This window comes from Oenanthe melanoleuca, chromosome 1 (assembly GCF_029582105.1).
Source record: "Oenanthe melanoleuca isolate GR-GAL-2019-014 chromosome 1, OMel1.0, whole genome shotgun sequence".
Taxonomy (NCBI): domain Eukaryota; kingdom Metazoa; phylum Chordata; class Aves; order Passeriformes; family Muscicapidae; genus Oenanthe; species Oenanthe melanoleuca.
In genome coordinates, this window is record NC_079333.1 from 13,137,250 (window position 1) to 13,158,969 (window position 21,720).

Below are 21,720 nucleotides of genomic sequence, written 5' to 3' on the forward strand. Positions count from 1 at the left end.
CATTTACCTAGAAATTTCTAGATACAATTGCTTTACATCTCCAGTAGAGTTTGCATAAGCCTGTTTGAACTGGGTCTGTGAAAAGAAACTTTCCAGTGGGAAGATAAAAGCTGGAATAGGATTCTGTGGCACAGAAATAAAAGTAATGATTACAGACCATGGTGTGATTTCCTGAGGAGTTCTGAAAGTGCTTTCACAATACAGTTGTGTGTTCTTTTTTTGCCAGGGAAGCATTGAATTGTGGCATAGAATATAAATCTGAAAGAAAAATGAGGATTGATGAAAAGAATTTTTAGGTATTAGGAATGGAGAGATATGCCAAGACAGAAGACCTAAGAAATATTCTTATTTTTCTGTATTTGTTTTCTTTAAGGCATGCAATGATAACTTTTTATATGTATTTTAAGGGGGAGGGGGGGAACTAGATAAAAATGCAAATTAAGTGAATTTTCTTTAAAATCCTGCCAGCTCTCCACATAATAACATGAAATACATGGTTTGATTATAGTTTTGTTGCTGCTATGCTTTAACATTAAATAGTAATATATTTTGTATTTTGTATTTAGTAATATATTTTGTATTCAGAAGAGAGAGATATGGTGCACCATATGTTACAAAACATGGACAATTGAAATTTAAGAATTTATTAGCAGCATAGAATTCATACCAGGGGGCATAATAAAACCTCTGCATTGATACAATACATTATTGTAGACTAAGGCACCTTTCAGGGTGAAAGTTTTAGAAGAGGTGAAAAGAATTTAAAAGTTGCAGAGTCTTTTTTATGGTATGGCAGAATTAGTTTTGAATATGTGTGGGAACAATCAAATACAGTATATGAGAAAATGGAATAACTTAAAGTCTGAATTTATGCCTTGGTAGACACAGTTTTTCATACAGCATAAAATTTTTTACAGTTCTAAAATCCTCTCAGGAAGCACATTTGATAAAGAAGATAGAAATATTATTCTACCATCAGAGAAATCACACATTATAATGATTACTTTTAATGTATTACAGAAGATTTTTATTACAGTATTTCTAAAACTGAAGTTTCAAGTTTTAAATACTCAACTGATAGTGAGCTTTAACCCAAATATATTGTTTTGGTAGGACAGGTGTTGTTTAACTAACAGAAATACAACTTTCCTCAATTCCTTTAAGTCAAGTAGTTCTATTATGCAAAGCAAATTTTTCTGGGGTGATACAATATAGGCCTGTCTCATATTCTGATTAATGAGCCTGAGAAATTTTTTGCTTTCCTTTGCAAATAACTTTGCACTGGTATATGAGCTTCAAATATAACTTATTGCCCAGGAAAGAAAACACTTGTTTAATAGTAAAGAATTCTCCTGTTCTTTAAAAGAATGTCCCCAGGAGGAAGTGCCTCTTTCCAGCCCCATTTCCCATTTTATGGTCTCTGCCATAAAATTCTTTAACAGAACAGCCCCTTCAAAGAGTCTTTCAGCAGCTCCTGCCCCCATTTCCATGCAATGCTGGGTTCTCCTAAGCCCTGACAGCCCTTTCCCCAACATGTATGAAGCAGTGTCATGGATATCTGTCATTCCATAACAGTCCATGGGACTTCAGAATTTGCAGGCTAGGAAATTTCAACAAGAGATTTGGGTTCAAAAAATGACAAATATTTTGTATTTTTGTAGTGAAAATGGGGGGATTCTGGGAAGTCAGTATTGAATAGATTTGATTCTCATTGTCATATTTTCTAAGTGGCATTTCTTCAGCATACTAATTGCAGTTACCAACAGTGCTATCAGGGATTTTACTTTTTTCCCTCCAAATTGTCATTTTAAAAATTGCATTAAACCCTACAAATATTTTAATTTGTTTCTTTCATTTGTTTTGTTTTGTTCTCCTCCAGAGAAGAATTCATTCAGGTATGGCTCACTCTTGCAGTTAAGCCATGTAAAAAAATGAATTGTCTTTAATAATATTCTCATTTAAACCCTCAATAGCTATTTTAAAAATAAAATATAAATAGATAAACAGAACTTAATTCTTGATATTGTTCTCTTGTTTTTAGATAGAAGTAAACAATGTCTATGCCTTTCTGTGAGTTAACAACAAAACTACAGAATTTTTTTTAATGTTTTATTGTATTTGACAGTTTGTGTTGTCAGGAGAGGAATCCACTTCCATCAAATCCTTAAATGCCACCTCAGTCAAACAACCCTAAGGAGGGCACAGAGTGCTCTGGTGTCACTGTCCCATCCTTTTACTCACTGACCCTATCAGAGATTTAAACTGGCAGTAGGATTCCACATTATTTCTGTGCTTTATCCCTGTTCTCTGTTGGGTTGCTCCTGGTGATAAGAGCAGTTCTCTGGGACAGAAAGAGATTATCAGGTTTGATACCAGCTGGGCACAGTTAACCCTGACTTTTATCTGAAGGAAATGCTGGGCAGACATGAATTGCAGGGAACCAGGGGGCATTTTTAAGAATTTCTTCCTACAAAGTAATTTTTGTGTTTGGTTATATTTCATCTTCCTGATATATAGTATGAAAAGTAGATCAAAATTACATCAAAATAAAATGACATTCAAAAATATTATTTATTAATGGTTTAATTAACTGGAACATTTGGTTTTAAATATGAAGCCTAGTGTGTATTGGATGAGAGTAATAATGAGTAATCAATTTAAAAATTCCTACATGGTGGAATGTATTAGATATATTGGGTATTAAGGTGTATCTATAGTTATTATCTGCATATTTATCATAAAGAAATATATATTTTTTATTAAAAGTGTTAGAGAAATACATAAAAAAGATATGCTAAGATGAGGTTTTCAACACAGCCTGAGGGATTTAAATATATAAACCATAGTGAATTATAACTTGATTTTACATAACACTATCAGGTGTCTCAAAGTTAGTTCTCCTATACAAATGTTTACATATCTATGTGGGTTTTTTTGTCATTAAAAACATAATACAAAGCTGACTAAAATAAAAATTATGATGAGAGAATACATTATGTTTTGGGTTTTACAATTTTTTTCACTGCAAAATTAACACTGAAGAAAATTCTTAATTTTAACATGTCCCATGTGTGGATTATCTTTTGCCACAGTGTTTTTCTGACATTAACTTGCAGGAAGTTTTCACAGCCCTCACTTCATTTTTTCCTTCCAGGTGCACACATTTTGTAAGATGCTACTGTTTCTGACTGCTCTGCATCACCAGGTGCAAATTCCTTTGGACACTACTCCTTTTACTGGAGAAAAGGCATTGAGCTCTGTCCTTTGGAAAATTCTGTTTTCCCACACACTATCCAGGAAGCATCCTGACTAAGAGACATTTTTAGCTGGAATTACCAGTTTTCACATCACTATTTTAGCTAAAGTTCTCAAATTCAGTGCTGATACTGCAGCTATGCTGGGTAGTCCAAAAATGCCTGTTTGCTCACTGTACTCAAAGAGTAATCTTTTGAGATATAATCTTCTATGATAAATATAATAAATTGAGTAATGTTGCACATTTCTGAATGAGATCAGCCATGTGAGTAGTTAAAAATGGTTCCTTAGAAAGCAATTTCTAAAAAAATTTGAATTCCATATAGTGTCTACCAGGAATATAAAATTTTTCTTTTCACCCAAACAGGATTTTTGTAGTTATATTCCTTATTAGTTAAGTACCAGCTTTGAGTGGTAAAACCAAAAATAATCATGCAGCATGTGCAGTATAGTCTTAATCTGTAAAGAAAGCTGTTCAGTATTTGTTATACTATTGTATTGCTTATTAAGTCTTTTCCTATGTGTTTGGTTTTTTTTTTTTCTCTGCCACAATTTGAAATCAGCCTCATTACTCTTGCAATATTGAACTTGATTTTGTGAACTGATTATTCTTTTGCTTTGTTTTGTGTTAGCTGCATTGCATTTGGGGGGGAGGCTTTGGATTCATGCAATTTAATTTTATACCTTTGCAAAAAATATACAGCATTACTTAAAAGTGGATTCAACAGATTGAGCTACAAATTGTATTTACCTTCAAGGAAGAAAGGTTTTCAACTGGTGAAAATGCTGCTACTGTGTACAAGACATTACAAAGGTTATCATAGAATTATGGAATGGTTTGGTTTGGAAGTGAGTTTTAAGATCAAGCCCAGCTCCAACCCCCTGCCATGGGCAAGGACAGGTTGCACTAGACCAGTTTGCCAGAGCCCCTCCAAACTTGACCACTTCTTTGGATGGATCATCCACAACTTCTCTGGGAAACCTTGATGTTGTGATAAATGTCACAAAAGTTTTCCAGCTGCCTACTGCCATCATAAATCGTGATAAATTCAAACAGTTCATAATTTGGGTTTGGTTTCTGTTAAAATAAATCAATGCAGCAACATCCCATCACGACTCACAGAATCACAGAATGGGTGAAATTGGAAGGCATTGCCTCATTCTTGTCACTGGACACCACTAAAAAAACCTGACTTTGTCTTCTTTACACCTTCCCTTCATCCATTAGTCTTGAGGACCCAGCTCTGTTCTGTCATCACAGCCAGAAAACAACACAATAAATACACTCATATGGCCCAGGAAAGAAACAAATTACAGGAAAAACAATCAAGAGAAACAAAATATTGAAATAGTATAGAAAAAAAATCAATCTTTTTCTAATAAAATACTGTGGGCTTTAGTTACTTTTCTTCCTGTCAGATTTATAGGTTAAAACGAGAAAGCAAAGATGGAAAAGGTCAACCTTTAACATCACGAAATAAGTGTGCTAATTTTGACATATTATGAATGTCAGCTGTAATATTTACTATTTTCCTTCTTTGCACTTGTGCACTATGCCATTGCAGTGACTTCAAGAGGATAAGAAACTTGAATTCTGTGCAAAAGATGAGGTTTATCACATAAAGTCACTTTCCAAAACCATTTCACCAAACTTCCCACAGTGAAGCAGAGTTGAATGCATCCATTTTCTTTTTCTGATGTTACAATAGTGTGGCAAAATGGAGAAATTATTAATCTATATAATAAATCTACCTATTTTTTAACCCCCAGAGGCTGTAAAAATAGTTTTTAACAAAAAAAATCCAGCCTAAAAAGATTTTGCTATATGTTAATAACTTGTTAAACATAATATTAATGAGATATTATGAGAAATTTCTCAGAAATTTTTTACCAAACAGAACTCTCTACTACATGTTGTGGTTAACCTTGCAAATAATTTGTCGTCATTTAAAGTAGATTTTTAATAACATTTTAACTACTTTTCTCTTAATAAAAGAATACAATTTTGAAAGAATAGAATAATTTGGGTTTTATTTTGTTTTGCTTCTAATGATTTAGTTATTAACGGATATATATGCCTCAACTTATTTTCTTACTGTCATAATTTTTCACATACACAATTACAAAAAGTAAAGGTAGAAAAAAAAGAAAAAAACAAGGAAGAAAGGAAGAATTTTCTAATGCTTTTTTGAGCATGGTCCTACATTGCGTGTTGGTCTTACAGGCCAAAAGAATTAAATATTTACATCGATAATTAATGTGATAAATTTTAAATGATTTCATAAATGTTTTCAAACTATATAAAATGCAATTTATATTACACATATATTGCAATGAAAAAAATGTATTGTGGCCTTTTCCCTTTTTATACCTCCAAGACAGAACCAACAAAGCAGAATCAAAGCATCTGAGTACAATGAAGGAAATAATCAGGTGATACGATAACTGTGATGCTGAATTTTGAAACTTGAACAAAACAAGTTTTTAGAGATTTTATTTGTTGCCTTCTGGACAGCACTGCATGTAAAAATTAAGAGATGAAAAGGCTAAGGGTATACAGCAACTATTATGATTTAGGAATGTCTGAGAGAGAGACAGACCTTAGGGAATGGGGGGATGATATCTACTAGGAGTCATGCTGTGGAGGTAAGGGTGACAAGTAGGAAAATGTGACATGTAGGACAGGAAGAAAGATGGGGTTAGGATCTTGGTTTCAGAAAAACATTGCAGTTTTTCACTTATGCCTTTTAAGACAATTATGCAATCTAATATTTGATGGAGAAGTCAGTCTACGTCCTTTGGAAAGTTCTGGTTTTGTTCTGTTTTTTTTCTGTTCTAAATTATTCCAATAATTCTATCCTGGAATACATGTAACAATTGAAAATTTGGTACAAATTGGCACCATTTGAGAATAATGTGTTAACAATTGGCAATACCTGATAATTTTATTACTAAAATGAAAATTGCTGCTAGTGTGATAGAGCTGTAGGGGGAGTCTTCCTGCCCTAGACCTGATGGCCACTGTTGGTGATTAACAGGCATACAAAAATGATTAATAGGCATATGCAAACAGTTTACTTTATGTATCACTAGTGGCAGACTTTGCTTATTTTACCTAGCTATGTTTATTTATAATTTCTTCTACTTTAAACTAATTTAGTTGAGGCAATTTTAGAGAGATGTGTCAATTCAAAGCAGATGTTTCTATGAAATTGAAGCTTTTGTCTTTTTTCTTTTTTTTTTTTTTTCTTTTTGTTTTGTTTTTGTTTTTTTCTAAGTAAAAGCAAGTACAATTCTTTAATGTCAAGTGAAATTAAAAGAAAAATACATACATTGAATTTCTGCAACTCTGGCAGCACCAAGCACCTGTGCTGTACATGCATTCATTGCCCACCATTATTTAATGTGCAATTATCAATGTGCTTTGATCTAGCAAAAAGTATCTTATGGAAATGGAACAATTGATATGGTGTTTGAATATTAAAAATAATATCCTTGTCAGGCTTTCCAGGAACTAGTACTGCTTGACAGTAGGAGAGGGCTCTTACTCCTCATAAAGGTAGAATCAGTCAATAGTGCATCATTGAATATCAATGCCATATTGTAATGAATTTTGAGAGGAACCAAGAGAATGAGCCAGGGGAAAGGAAGTCTTACAGAAAGTGTGGTGTTTTCTGCACTTGATTTGAAAGAAACATGTACCTCTCAAAACTTTTGAAATCATGGGTTAGATTCCAGAAAAAAAGACCCCTCTGGTTATAGCTTATAATCACGGCAATTTAAAATCAATATATGATGAGGTTTTTTTGCTTTCCTGTTTGGAAACTTCCTATGTGGGTCTTGGATGTTTTTCCTTACAGCCACGTGATAATGATAGTAGCAGTAAAGTGAAAGTTAGTCCTGAATTTATCCAATTCCTGTCTTAAGAATGATTATAGATTAAAATAGAGTCACCTAACCACATTTTGGAAGTCTTTCTAATATTTCTTCTTGCAAATGAATATGTGATAGTTATTGTACTTGTCTGTGGAGGTTCTTCTATTTTTTATACAAGGAAGAACTATTCATTTTAAAATATTAACTATTGAAAAAGGTATGAGGAAGAAAATACAAGAGAAAGATAGATGGCTGTTAACTAAATTGTGGCAGAGTTACAAAAAATTGAGGCCCTTGCACAGAATGGATGGCAAGGACAGTACTAGGTTTGCCAGAGGATGTGGTTTATTAAAGTCCTTGATGATGGGAAACTTATGCCAACATTAATCATTTTAGACCTAGGCTTCCAATAATATACTGTAGGAAATGTCCCAGAGTCTCAGACCTGACAATCTGTCACATATTTTTATTGTAAGTTCCAGGGGAACAAATAGCCAAAACTTTGAAAACCTATGTTCTTAATTTAAGAAGTGCAAATCTGATTCTGCACACCAGTTTTCCATTACTGTTGTCTGGACACATGTACTGAATCAGGTAATTTGCTGTATCTAATTTTGTGTATGACACCAAACATACAGCAGAGCTGGATCTTTGTCATCCATAATTTCATTACTCTCTGGACAGGGCAGGTGATGTATTAGTCTGTTGTTGAATCACTGTTCCTGGACATTATAACTAACAAGGATATCTAAATGCTAGAGACAGCTTTCAGGTCAGAATTTCCTTCTCTCAAATAATCTTACACAGGTTTTCCAGAGCTCAGTCTAACTAGAGTGCCAACCTGTCTGTTTCTCTCTTGCTTGGGAAAATGATCAGCTTGAGTTTAACTGATGCTGGTACCATAACATTAACTACTCTAAAATGCCATTCTAAATTTATAATTCCTTACAGAATCCTATACACACAGAATAGTTTGGTTTAGTTTTATATCTTTGTGATATGATCTTTTGTTCCTTCAAGGCATCTTTTTCATTTGGGTTGCCTCACCTCTCCAAAATAATATTCTATATTTCACAGTTGACCCTGAACCTTGTTCAAGTTTAAACTTTATCACTTTTTATCAAAAGTTGAACTTTATCACATCCTGGGCTGCATCCAAGGCCCTGTGGGCAGCATGTTGACAGAAGTGGTTCTACCTGCCACCTTTTGTGAGATCCTCACCTGCAGTGCTGCATCCAGCTCTGGGACACCAAATACAAAAAGACTTGGGCTTGCTGGAGCAGCTGCAGGTGAGGCCAGGAAGGTGATCAGTGCTGGAGCAGCTCAGCCATGGAGACAGCCTGAGAGTTGGTGCTGATAAGCCTGGAGAAGAGAAGGCTCCAAGGAGACATTTGCAGCCTTTCCATGTGTAAAGGGGCCTTATAAAAAAGACTTTTTGTCTGTAGTGACAGCGTAAGGACAATGGTTTTAAACTGAAAGACAGATATTAGAAATCAGATTTTAAGAAGAATCTTTCTATTTAGCTGTGAGACCTTGGCACAGGTTGCCCAGAGAAGCTGTGGCTGCCCCATCCCTGGAAGTGTTCAAGGCCAGGTTGGATGGAGCTCTGAGCAACCTGATCCAGTGGAAGTGTCCCTGTCCATGTCAGGGGATTAGAACATGGTGATCTTTAAGGTTCTTTCTAATCTGAGCTATTCTGTGATATTTTGTACATCTATTAAATACTATTAATGGTAAATTTTGTATTTTTTTGCAGTTTTTAGGAGTCTTGTTTTGTTTTCAGTAAAGTGCTAAAAGCTCAGATATATGAAACACCATCTTTTTTTGGTTTTTGTTTTTGTTGTTGTTTTTGTTGTTGTTTTTTGTTTTGTTTTTAATAGAATGTATTCAAGCTCCTACTTCTACTTATCCATTTAGAACTCTGGCATGTCATCCTAACTGTTTACTTTATGTAGAAAAGCTTAAAAGGTACAGTTCATTTGCACCCTGCATTGAATTTTGTCAGGTGTAAATTAATTCTCAGTTACACAGAAGCAAAGCAGAACATATTATTATTTTTAATGGTTCTAATTTTGTAACTGATTTCCATTGAGTATGTTTTTTAACAATACATATATTGCATTTAAATCCTTTCATAGGAGAACTTAATTTCTGCTTGGTTTTACTTCATTTTCAGTTAATAGAACTTTTTGATAAATATTCTTGTTATTAATGTAATTTGTTTGTTATTTGTTTTATAAAACTGGTGAGATCAGGTTTTGTAGATGCATGAATAGTCAGATTTATGTTTTCAAAGGCTTGGCTTTAAGGTTTGTTATTCTTCATGATTATTTTATATTAAATATAATGTGTGTTTATGTTTGATAAATACTAATTCTGTAACCATTTAAGCATACTAAACAGCAGTTAGTGCTGAAGAGCATACAAGGAAAACAAGTTTTCTTTGTAAACAAATTATTCCCTTCCAACTGATTTTTTTTTTTTTTTGTTTCATAAGAAATATAAATTATTTTTAATTTCTACTCTTAAAAGAAAATTATTTTCAGAATTATACTATTTTTGTAAAATATAACTCCAGGCATCAAGCTATTCCTGACCAGGAAATAATAAATCATCTGTTTTATGATAAAATTTTGGAATGATGTCATTACCACAGTCTTTTTTATGTATTTTAGACCTCTTGACTGCTGAGGAAATGGCTGCAAATGCCATGCATGCAAAGGTTTTTTGAGAGAGAAATTATAAAGCTCTTTTTTGAGGGGAATGCTTTACAATTGTGAGTTGTTTATTTTGGGGTATATCTTTATTTGACCAACTTTTAGTCCTATTTGTGGTTTATTGTGTTTATGACTGTTAATACTTCTAGTCTTGTACAAATGGCAATCCAGACTTATCTATTCTTTTAAAACACCAACAAATAGATACTATGAGCATCCAAAATATACATTTAGAAGAGAGAGAAGTGTGAAATGGAAGTTCCTATTCTCTTAAATGCTTTTATCTGCAGTATAGAACTGTACACTGCTTTTTCATTTGTAAGTCTTAAAATAGGATATGAGTTTGCCATATGTATATATTGAGCATCAAACCACATAATGTTATCTAGAAGGATGATTTATCAGACTCAGAGCACCTTTTAATCTTCAACATTCATGCCAGTGTTCATAAATGGAGTGAACTTACTGTGAGAAATTGCACATTGGAAAACATAAAATTTGTGAAATAACCACATTTGGAATCTCAAGAAGACTCTAATGAGATTTCCAACCTATTTGTTGAACATGCAGAAACAAGTTCATACAGTTTTCCTACAAGTGACTTCCACTACAAACTTCATTTCTGGAGAAATAGGCTCTGAGCCTTGGTGTTCTGAGATTCTTGGCCACAGCAGACCATAAAACAAACTTTGCAGTTTGCTTTTTTCTTCATATTCTCCAGTGGTGTGAGAAGTCACACTCTGAAGACTCTTTGATAGTCTGTTCTTTGCATTAAACTGTTTAGCTGCTGAAATATGGGGCATTAAAAGGTCTGTGAAAATCAAGATCACTAGAATTACTTATTAAAACTCCTGGAGCAGAAAGATGAGCTACTGTGTCTCATAAATAAATTCATAGCCAGGCAGGCTTTACTTATTTAGATGAAAATGCTTGTTTTTCTACAAAAATAAGGGCTGAACAGTTACTAAAGGAGATGCTGCTGGCCTTGAGCAATGTATTAGCTTTGATCTGTGCTTTAAAACTTCTATTGATAACAGTTCTTTTTGCTCAAAGCCTGTATGCCTGCATGCAGCAGCATATGTCATCAAAAATTATGCTTTTTGACAAAGGCAAACAGGAAGAAGTTGAAAATGTGCACTTCATTAAAAAAAAAAAAAAAAAAAAGAAGAAGAAAACAACCAGTTCTTTTTAACCATTCCTGAAGCAAACTTTTACTTCCTACTAAAGATGCTCAGCTGTGGTCTCTGATAGATCCAAACGGAATTTTCTTGCCTAAAACTAAGCTATGTGAGAGAGAACTGGAATAGATTTTCCAGAGACACATATGGAAACATTTAGGAGCTATTTATCAAAACAAATATGTATGTGTGTAGGTATATATATATACACATTATAGATGATAGATAGATAGATAGATAGATAGATAGATAGATAGATAGATAGATAGATAGAGATATATATCTTAGATATATATCTTAGATATTAAAAGAGATACCATTGCAACAGCTGCAACTGATAATTCTGCACTAAGGGAGTTTCCTTGAATAAAGAATAATTTTTAGTACTGTTAAAAGATAATAACGATGAAATCAGGAAATAACACAAATCAATATTTGATAAAAAAAGCACTATTCACTCAAGACATAAGAAGAAAAGGGAAAAGGCTACTCCCTCATTTTATAGAGATCACTAAACTTCTTGCTCACCAGAGAAACAGTGACTAGAAGAGATAAGTCTCATTACTTAATGGCACTGTGGTCTGAAGCTCAGTTTGCAAACCAGCAATTTCCTCTGTCTCAGACTCAGTGTTTGGTATATTTTTAATTCAGCCATTTCTTACAAACCAACCAGGTTTGTAAAGACAAGCAATCATCTTTTTTCCTTGGCTGTAGCTTGATAATTTCATAAGAAAATGAATAAATATTGTCCTCACAATGTATTTTTTGCAGTAGGTAGGATACATTGTAATATTTTCCATATTCTTTTGCTTTTTTTTTTTTTTTTAAGTTTTATTTCCACAAATAAACATCTCTCTTTGGAAAAGTTTCATAAAGTATAATAAAATTGTAGTCAAAAAGGGGTGAAGCCATAGCACAAGAAAATTTGAGGAGCAAATGTAATTTCTCCCTAGCAAAAGAAGAGACTGTAAAATCAGCACATGAACAGACAATATATGTTTTTAGGTCACCTCCCTTTGTCATATAAAGATCTGGCCAAAGAGTATCATCCTCAAGAGGAAAAACTCTTTATTTCTGAGTGTGTCTTTCAAGGGTCTGTGATTATCTAATTTTAAATATATTTAACAGGTATTGTCTTTTCCAAGAAGTTCAGCTGGAACTGTCTAGGAGGGGAGAAAGTTACCAAGATAAAAAGCCAACAAACCCAAGGTTGAATACTGATACTTCCATGTTCCACAGTAAACTGACACAACAATCAATTGAAATTTCTCAGTGGACAGAAAGCTTGGATATGGATATACACCTTGTCTTACTAAACCTGTTAATAAACTTGTGCTTTACTTCCTTTTTCCAGATGCTCCAACATTTGTGTCAAATCAGACCATGTATTACTCTTGGGAAGGCAATCCCATCAATATAACCTGTGAAGTGCTAGCAAATCCATCTGCCTCAGTCCAGTGGAGAAGAGGAAAATTAGTTTTACCAGTAAAAAATACAACTCACTTGAAGACCTACAGTACAGGAAGAAAGCTGATTTTAGAGGTAAGACTTCAAATGGAAATCAGTGTGGTGGCAGAACATAATTTTGTCCTTAGTTTGGCAGCACTGCAAGTACTGTAGAGTGTATTTAAGGCTACAATTTATTAACACACCTAAAAAAGGAACAAAACAGCAAACAGCCATATATGAACTGATCTATCTACACATTTCTTATGAGTAATTAGAAAAGAAACCTTATTTGAATGGCTTATGCTCAGTTTTCCAGCTGCACCCAACAGAAATATAATTTGCATTTCTTGGAAGTAAAAGAGTCCATAAATAGATATAACACTAAACTATCAAGCTAAGACTGAAAATTAAAGTAACTGCCTGGTAGATACTTGGTATCTGCAAAAAGTTTATTAGATTTCTTTTCTTGTTTTGTTTTGGTTTTTTTTTGTTGTATGTTTAGTTTTTTTTTATTATTATTTAAAGGTGAAATTATAAAGGTGAACAATGCCACTGTTTTCCATTATCAGATTTCCTCATTTGAAGCTGAGAAGGGGAAGTCAAACATGAAAAAGTGTCTATTTAGGTCTATATTTGGAGAATATGTTAGATATATTGAAGAAAGGACACATCTGCCCATTGGTCAAGGAGAACATACTGGAATTTCTGATTTTTTTTTTTAAATTGCATTTAATTGGCAACTGGTATTTACAAAGTATATTCATTTTAAAGATTGCTCCCACATCTGACAGTGATTTTGGACGGTATAACTGTACAGCCACAAACAGAATAGGAACAAGATATCAGGAGTATACACTTGGTCAAGCTGGTAAGTTAAAATTTTGTTTCCTTTTCTTTAAATATCTTTTCCTACTTTAATCAACATTAAATTCAGACACACTATCCTCTGCTTATTTTATTCTGTGGACTGTTTGCAGATAATTTCATTGTCCAAGAGCTGAGCTGCAATATGAAGTAAAATAAACCAGTTCCCTCAGAATATGAATCTTCTTTTGATTTAGTTTTAAGGCTTTCTGAAACTTGAAAAAAAATAATCTAACCTTTTTTCCTTTGCTCTTACTATATCCTACATTTATAACAATGCATTTTTATTACTTCAGCAGAGAGACATATGGTTTGCAGGCAGTAAAAGTAAGAAGGAATTAGAAAATTCTTTTTTTCCTTTTCCCTTCATATTTTCTTGATAAAGCAACAATGACAAAAGCCTGAAATACTTTAGCAAAGAATTTCTATCTCTATTTGCACTTTTACTTATTTAAAAGTAAAATTTGACTGGAGTGTTAGATTGAAATAATTTAAACTCTGAGATATTCTACACCCTATTGTTACAGAATGTCTGAATATACTTATGTCCTTCTATTGTTGTTTAGGAAAATAGAAAAATCTGACTCTATGTTTATTCTTTGCAGAAATAACTATTAACTGAGACCAAATGAGAGTTTCTTAGCAATGCATTTAATTATATTTTGTTATGGACTAATGAATGAATGAATGGACTAATGCTATATATAAATAAATACTTTTTGCTTTTCATTAGGACACCTATTCCAAGGGATTCTGAATGCTTTAATTGCAAGTTTTGGTCTAATTCTTATTCCTTTTCTTTTCTTTCCTTTTTTTTTTTTTTTTTTTTTTTCTAATAAGAAACAAAAAAAAACCACTTTTCACTTCTACCAGGAAAATTTTAGGGGATTGCTGAAGCATGCACATCCAGTCTCAGGGAAGCTCTCCAACCTGGCCTGCTGCTATTATTTGAGTATTTTTCCTTCACAGGGCAATTATTTTCTTTTGGTGTCTCAGGAATTATGAAACCCCATTATTTATTAATAGTCTTCTTAGGCTATTTTGAAAGTTTTTCCCATCACCTCTGTAAGATACTAGTACACATTCCTACTTTAATACATCTTTTGGTTTTGAAGAACCCTGAAAAGTACTGAGCTTCCTAAAACAGGAAAATGTGGGGTTCAAATTTCTAGGACTCATGATTTTACATCATTTAGAGGATCCATACCCTTCATTTTACATTTTTTGGGGGGGTTAGCTGTGGTGTGATCTTACCTTCCTTTGACAGCTACTTTTGACTACTGAGAAAGAAATCTTTTCTTGAAGCCATGAACAAAAATAATAGGAAAGGAAGGAAAATCCCCACTTGCATCACTCTGGTGTCTTACCTCTTGGGAGAGAAGATGTTGAGAAAATGTTGTGGTTGCCATTGTGTGCTGTTTCTTCATAAATGTGAATACACTTGGGAGAGCAGTTCAACAGATATTCTCCAGAATGTTTTCTTTTTTCTCTTCGATTTGCAGAACATCTCATCGCAACTCGTGATTCCACATGATGATTATTTTAGCTATGTATATATCCTCTGCTTTTATATTTAATTAATTAATCAATTTTAATAAAGAATATTAGCATTGAAAACTTAATTGAAAAAGCACATGATATTTTGTCATTTTATTTCAGGAAATTCACACATGAGCACCCCAGAAATGCAAGGAAAAACATAACAAGCTATAATATTTTTTTTTTGCCTTTCAATACAACTATATCAGAAATGTTACTGATACCAGTTTTTTAAATAGATTAATATTCTCTACTTCAGCAATGTTTTTTTTTTAAATTTTTTTTAGGCAATTTTTCAGAAAACTCTATGACCACTTAAAAATCTGTATTGGACTTATAAAAAAGGAATGAGGATAAATAGAATTATGGGAAGGGATCATGTAAAGCATGAGCTATATGGGGATATTCTACATAATGATACTAAATGCAGAAAATAGAAAAACAAAAAAAAAAAAAAAAAGAAAAGCAGGTTTTTTTAGTAGTGATAATGAACAGAGCTGGAAAAACTGGATTTGGGGTGTCACTGTGCACTGCTATGCACTACCTGCTATGTACTATTTACAGTAGTATAACATAAAATATTCAGTATCCTGAAAATTTAATATTTTTAGCATTTGCCCCTAACTAGACCTTAGTTTTGGAATAAAACTCCAAAAGTGTAATTCACTGTTACAAGTTTTGACTTAAACTGGCATCAGCTGGAAATGGAAAATGATCAGGGATACAGAGGATAAAACCACTATAATAATTACAGGTATAAGATGTCAAAAGAAGTTTTCTCCCTATTTTTATTACCTTGGTTGCTTCACTCTGGTTGATTAGGAAGTCCTAATGATTGATATTTTCCATATTAAAGCCTATAAAATCATTTCATGCATCTCAATGCAGCCTGCTTTCCCTTCTGGCTTTGATTGTAAATACAAATGCTGGGGCATAGAAACCCTTTATAAAGGTTCTGTCAGGGAAAATTAAATACAATTGCTAACTGGGAGACAATACTAGGTATGCATCTAGGATACATTTGATCCCAAATACTGATCATTTTACTGAACAGTTTTCTCTTTAAATTCTGTAGGATATACTTGTTTCTTCATGTTTTGTTCCATTTTCTGTTTGCTGGATTTCAGCACAAACTACCTTTTTTGTTAATTTGCTACTGCTTAGAAAGTTATCATACTGTCAAAACTCCATGATCTTTATTCCTGTTGCCTTCCTTAAGAAATTAGATTTATTGATGGTTTTAAAAAGGAAGATTTCTTTCAGAATTGATATGCAATTTGCAGCCATATTTGTATGACAGAAAAACCATAATTGCATAGTTGTTCACTCAGATTATAGAGAGCTACTGAGCAGACTGAATTCCATTTAGACCTTCCAAAACAACTGAAAATCTGCAGAGTATTGGAGGTTTCATTCTGGAAGGTGTTGGCCTGCTTAGAAACTTCATAGTTTTGTTGAAAGCTTAATTAGATGTGCCCATGACCTGACTGTTGTGGTGATCAACTTTTAAAAATACCACGTGGGTGACACATTTTTCATTACCTGAGCTTTTAAAATGTTATGTGAGTAACATATAGAATGTGAAAAGAACCATAGTCACTTGTTGCCACTGCAAATTAGTTGCTTCACGTCAGCACAACAGCCACAATTTATATTTTAGAACTTTACTTACACCCTGGTTTTAATCTAAGTCAGGCTTAAATTTTGGCCAACCAGCTTGTCAGGTTGCCCCAATGACTCTCAGAGCCTGAGATGAGCACAGATAATCCTAGATTTGTCCAAATCTAGTTTATGCATAGTTTATGTGAAGTATCACTGTCCAGGGGGCCAGTATGAACTAGAAAAGCATTATTATTTTGTTGAGGTCTCAGTAGAATTATTTCAAATGTTTTCTGTATGTAGATACAAAGTCACATGGCCATCAGTTATATAGGACTATGTTACTGGAACAGGTAATTTTATATCTTAAAATGGTCAATTTTAAGGTTGTGACACAGAGCTAAACAAGAATTTTGAAGATTTCTCTTTTTTAAAAATATTAATGTAGATTTCCTGCATAGCTGGGTGTATAGCTGGGCTGAATTTAGAGCCCTAAAAACTCAACTGTGATTCACCTCTAAGGTTCTCATAGGCTTAGTCTTCTAGATTTTCCCTTCCCCTTCTTCCTTGTATTCTGGCATGGCATAAGGTTTAAAAGTTCTTCTGTGGACAGGAATATTTTACACTGGACCAGGGTGCTCAATGTCTTGCCCAACCTGGCCTTGAGCATTTCCAGTGATGGGGAATCCACACCTTCTCTGAGCAAATGAGAGATGCTACATTTGCTACAGCTATATGATTTTTCTTTTTCCTTTCTACAGGAATATTACAGGGAATTAAAAAACAAAAAGTCAATGATGGCATTAGATACTCGTAACTCTAATACCATGTAATTTAATTAGATATTCTTTAAGCATCCTGTGCTTATGTCAGTGAAGATGGGAAATAATGACAACAAAAGCAAATGAAGACGTGAGAAAGACCATAATTGAGCTTCACAGAAAATGCACCCTGTAACCTGTTTTATGGAATAAAGCCATGTTAAAATATGAAAAGGCTGATTGACAACTGACAAAGACTACAAAATCAAATTTAGAAATTAGTCTGTAGTTTGGATGCTGGCATTTTGCTGCTAGTTAATGGATGTTCCTTTTTTCATCAAGTATTTGCATTTCCATGCATGTAAAGGAAAATCAAAGTAGTAGGACTTAATTTTCCCTGAAGAACAGTATAATGAAAAAGAAAATCATATTCTACCAAAAGCCCATTTGTATTCACAAAAATATGGGTAGATCTAAAATCTAGCTTGCTGCTCTAAAACTTGCCATTCACATGATAGTAGCATCAGTTAAAGGATGTTTACTAAAAAATGAACCAAACAGTGACATATTTTGAATTAGCATAGGTATGGGTCTATCAACATGGCAGAAATGGTTTGCTTTGTGTGAATGTGTCTTATTTTATTTTTTATGTATTTATTTGCTAGCTGGGGTATTGTTACTAAGTGAATGCTTATTTTTCCAGAACTCTCAGAGATTTCTCAAAAGAAATATGTGTAGATCTAATATTGAGGGGTTTTTCCATTCTAGGATGTATTAATACTATATTTAATACAAGCACAAGCTATTTAATAGAGATTTTTTTCTCCAGAAGTCTAGTACCCAGCCTCGTCTCTTTCCTTGTCAGGTCCTATTTAGATTCAGCATTTGGACAATTATTTTCAGCCAATATATATGCCAGATGTATAGAGAGAGGAAAAGCTGGATAACTGCAGTAGGAACATAATGGCAGGAGACAGGAGACAAAAACTGACTGGAAGATCTGTCCTGGAGCCCATTATCCACTCTCACAGAACCACTGCCTTTTCTCAGTTTAAAACCAGGACTGCAAAACTCTGAAAGGGAGTTATTTTCTTCCATAAAGCTATCCAAAAAGCAGCTTGAAAAAAAAACCCCAGTGATAAAAAGTGGTCATTTATTGAACAAGTTTGGTCATAATTGTAGGAGACTTTACACATCAGTGGAGACAAATATGAGCTCATAATTCTTTGTGCACTTCTCTATCAGCTGTGATGCTGTTTCTGGAACCAAACCAATTCTACTTAGGTCATTATATCACAAAGTCCATTTGTGCAATCCAGTGTTATGGGCTGAGTACAAAATAGATGAGGTGCAATTTTACACCTATTGTTTGGGGATACTCTGATTTTATTTCATTCTGGTTGCTTTCTACTGTGGGGAACTGTGAGGAATTCTTTTAAAAATAGATGGTCTAGAATGAAATTAAGTCAACCAAGACAACATTGTACCTGAGAACCGTTTATTGGTAACAACAAACAAACAAAAAAAGGATGTCCCGATTAAGGAGGGCTAGAAAAGACAGGAGGAAGGAAAATGGAAAAGGATGGAGGGGAGGGAGGGGGAAGAGAGAGAGAGGGGAGACAGAGACACACAGCAGGCATTAGCACCAGGGATGCTGGGGAGGAGCAGAAGGATGCTGGTCAGGGACACAGAGGCAGGGCAGACAAGGGTGAGCAAGGACCAGCGAGGGCAGGAGAGCCAAAAGCCAGGCTGGGGCCAGGGCAAGAAGCAGACCTCAGCAGGCTGGACCCAAAGCAAAAATAAGACCCAAAAGTCCCCCAGACTCAAAAATCCCAAAAAACAAGACATAAAAAGCCCCAGTTACCAACCCCAAAGCCAAAAAGCCCCCAGCCAAATGACAAGTCTCAAAAAACCCCAGGACTCCTTGTGCAGTTACTTTTATACCCCCTGGCTCCTCCCAAAGTCTGCCCACTGGCAGGGGACCATTGGCTCAGTCCAACCTTCCACTGCAGTCCCTTGCTGGAGACCTTCTTTAGCATCATACATTAATATAGTCACATATTGAACAGAGAAATAGATGCTGTGGAAAGAAGAAGAAGTTGACAAAATGTCTGGTTCTTGTAGGAATTTTTTATGTCTTTAAAGGCTGAATTTGTGATGAATTATCGCTTGACAGCAGTATAATGATAAAAAAAGATAGCAGTGGAACCTCTAAGGAAATATTCTGGAATCTTTACTATCACTAAGCGATCTTTAAATCATAGAAAATAAATCCCTTCTTTTTTTTATAACTTAGTCTTTCAACTTATATCTACAATAGTATATGAATTAGTGATCACTGCCTGTAGCAAACTTCCTCTAAGATTCATTTTGTTGGTTGGTTTTGGAAGAAAAAAGAACAAGAGAAATCCACAACTCTATCCTTCCAGGCACAGATTTCAGAGTACACAACATTGCAAATTATTCTTCACTCCTGCTAAACATTGATCCAAAAGCCTTGCAGTTCTAGCATGAAAACCACAGCAATGCTCCAAGTAATTGGAGCTGACAGGGGACAGCTCAAATGCAGGAATGTTTAGCTGGATCAGGACCAGAAGGCTGTATACCTTGCATGATCAAATTCATACTCATTAGAGAACTGCAGAATTAGATTCAGTTCATTATGCTGTTATTGATCTTCTTTGGGGAAAAAAGTTATAGATCTGCCTAGCTGGAAGTAGATAGTAGGTATTTTATTATATCTTCATGTCATTGCTAGTATTTGGTTTTGGTTTTCACCAGGAATGTGTCTCCTGCCATATTTTCCTCAGGTGATTCACTCTCTTCCTTGGAACTGCTATAGTTCAACTTTGAAAACTGAATAAAACTTACCTGCAGGTGTGGATGGCTTGGAATGTGAGATGCATATTTAAAATAGCATTGTGGATGTATTTTACACTTCAGTGAGTTCTAAACATATTGCATTGTACTGTGTTTTCAAAGGAGCTTCATTTCATGTTTATTATCAACTGGAATCATGTCTTCCTCTGACAGAAATTATACTTGAATCTGCAGTAGCAAACATAAGGTTCTTCCTGAAGGACTTCATCCTCCTTGTGCCATGCTTATACTTAACTACACACAGGTATTAACACAAAAGGAAGAGAGGCCTCCTTGACATTTGGGAAGTCAAGAACTGGATATGTAAATAGCACATTTTTGTTTCATACCATAGACCAAGGAATTGTTTTAAGGCAGACAGAAGCAGCAGGGAATTGTCTTATTAATAAATATCATCCAAAAACTAGCATGAAAATAGTACGAATGAAATTAGATATTCATTCATCCCTGTTCCTGTGTGTTTTATTTTTGAGCACTTTTAACAGAAGAAAAAGAATTTTCAGAAGTTTAGAAGCTATTTTTAATACTGTAGGTATCAACAGCAGCTTTTAGGTTGCAATTGAGTACAAAGAGCATTCATCTTTAGTACTGAGTATTGATATTCATCTTCCCAAGTGATGGTATCCACATGACTCATACAGTGCCATTCTGCATAGGCATGGCTGTCCTGGATTGGTTTCCTGGGATTCCCACACTGTGTTTTTCCCACTCTTCTCAGAATTGCCATTTGAGCTCAGGAGAGGAGACATCTGTGCACAGAATGGTGTTTATGTACTTAATGACTATGTTGGGGTAAAAAATAAAATAAGCATTACTCTCAGCTCTAAGGAGAATCTGAAGAAAAGGATGGGTCACAAGTTGGTTCTAATCCTTTTGATTTGAGTTGAATACTGACTTAACAAGCAACTCATACAATTCATTCTTTTTCTCTGCAGTCACAGAAAATAACAGTCTGTATGGTTTTTGACCATAATTTCTCTGTTCTAAAGACCTCCGAACTTTTTGGTCTATTTAGAAAGAGATCCAAAAGCCAGGTCTGTGTTTTCATGGATTCAGAGCAGATTGGTTACATTTGTTCATGTTCTATCTGATCATAAATCTTCAATCTCTTTCTGAGAAACATGAAATTTTCTTGCAAAATCCCATATCTTGATAATTGTTTTCTGAAATAGGAAGAGATTTGAATCCCCCAAGCTGAGGCTTGAATTCTACAAAAATATGTAATGTCATGGATTCACATGGTTGTGTCTTTAAGTAAAAGACATTGCAACTTTCTTATCCATATAAATAAAATCTATGTTGGTTTTAACCCTATGAGCACCAAGTATTGGAGATTTCAGAAGACCTGGAATCAGAAATGCCAGCTGTAAGAGGTATGATATTTGCATTAAAGCACTCAAGTCTGATAATTCTCAGAGATGTTCTTCTGAAAAAAAAAAAATTGAGTTTCTGATAATTAAGAGGTTATACAAATCAGCCCCTTTAGACCAGATTTGGGAGTGTCCTTTTTCCTGAGAATTTGTGGCTGAATATGTTATTAAATCTGTTCTTTAATATTTTGTAGAAATTTTTGTCTCATTTTCATTCAAGTACTAATGCTGG

The 21,720-nt window shown here is 34.1% G+C and overlaps 1 protein-coding gene across 1 annotated transcript in view; it reads left to right on the plus strand.

Moving 5' to 3' along the window:
- NCAM2 (neural cell adhesion molecule 2) overlaps window positions 1–21,720 on the plus strand; it is a 258,288-nt gene that overhangs the window by 169,221 nt on the left and 67,347 nt on the right. The window contains exons 10-11 of the mRNA XM_056500737.1: window positions 12,381–12,568; window positions 13,247–13,343. Coding sequence (XP_056356712.1) covers window positions 12,381–12,568; window positions 13,247–13,343 — 285 coding nt within the window. The remainder of the gene's footprint in view (window positions 1–12,380; window positions 12,569–13,246; window positions 13,344–21,720) is intronic.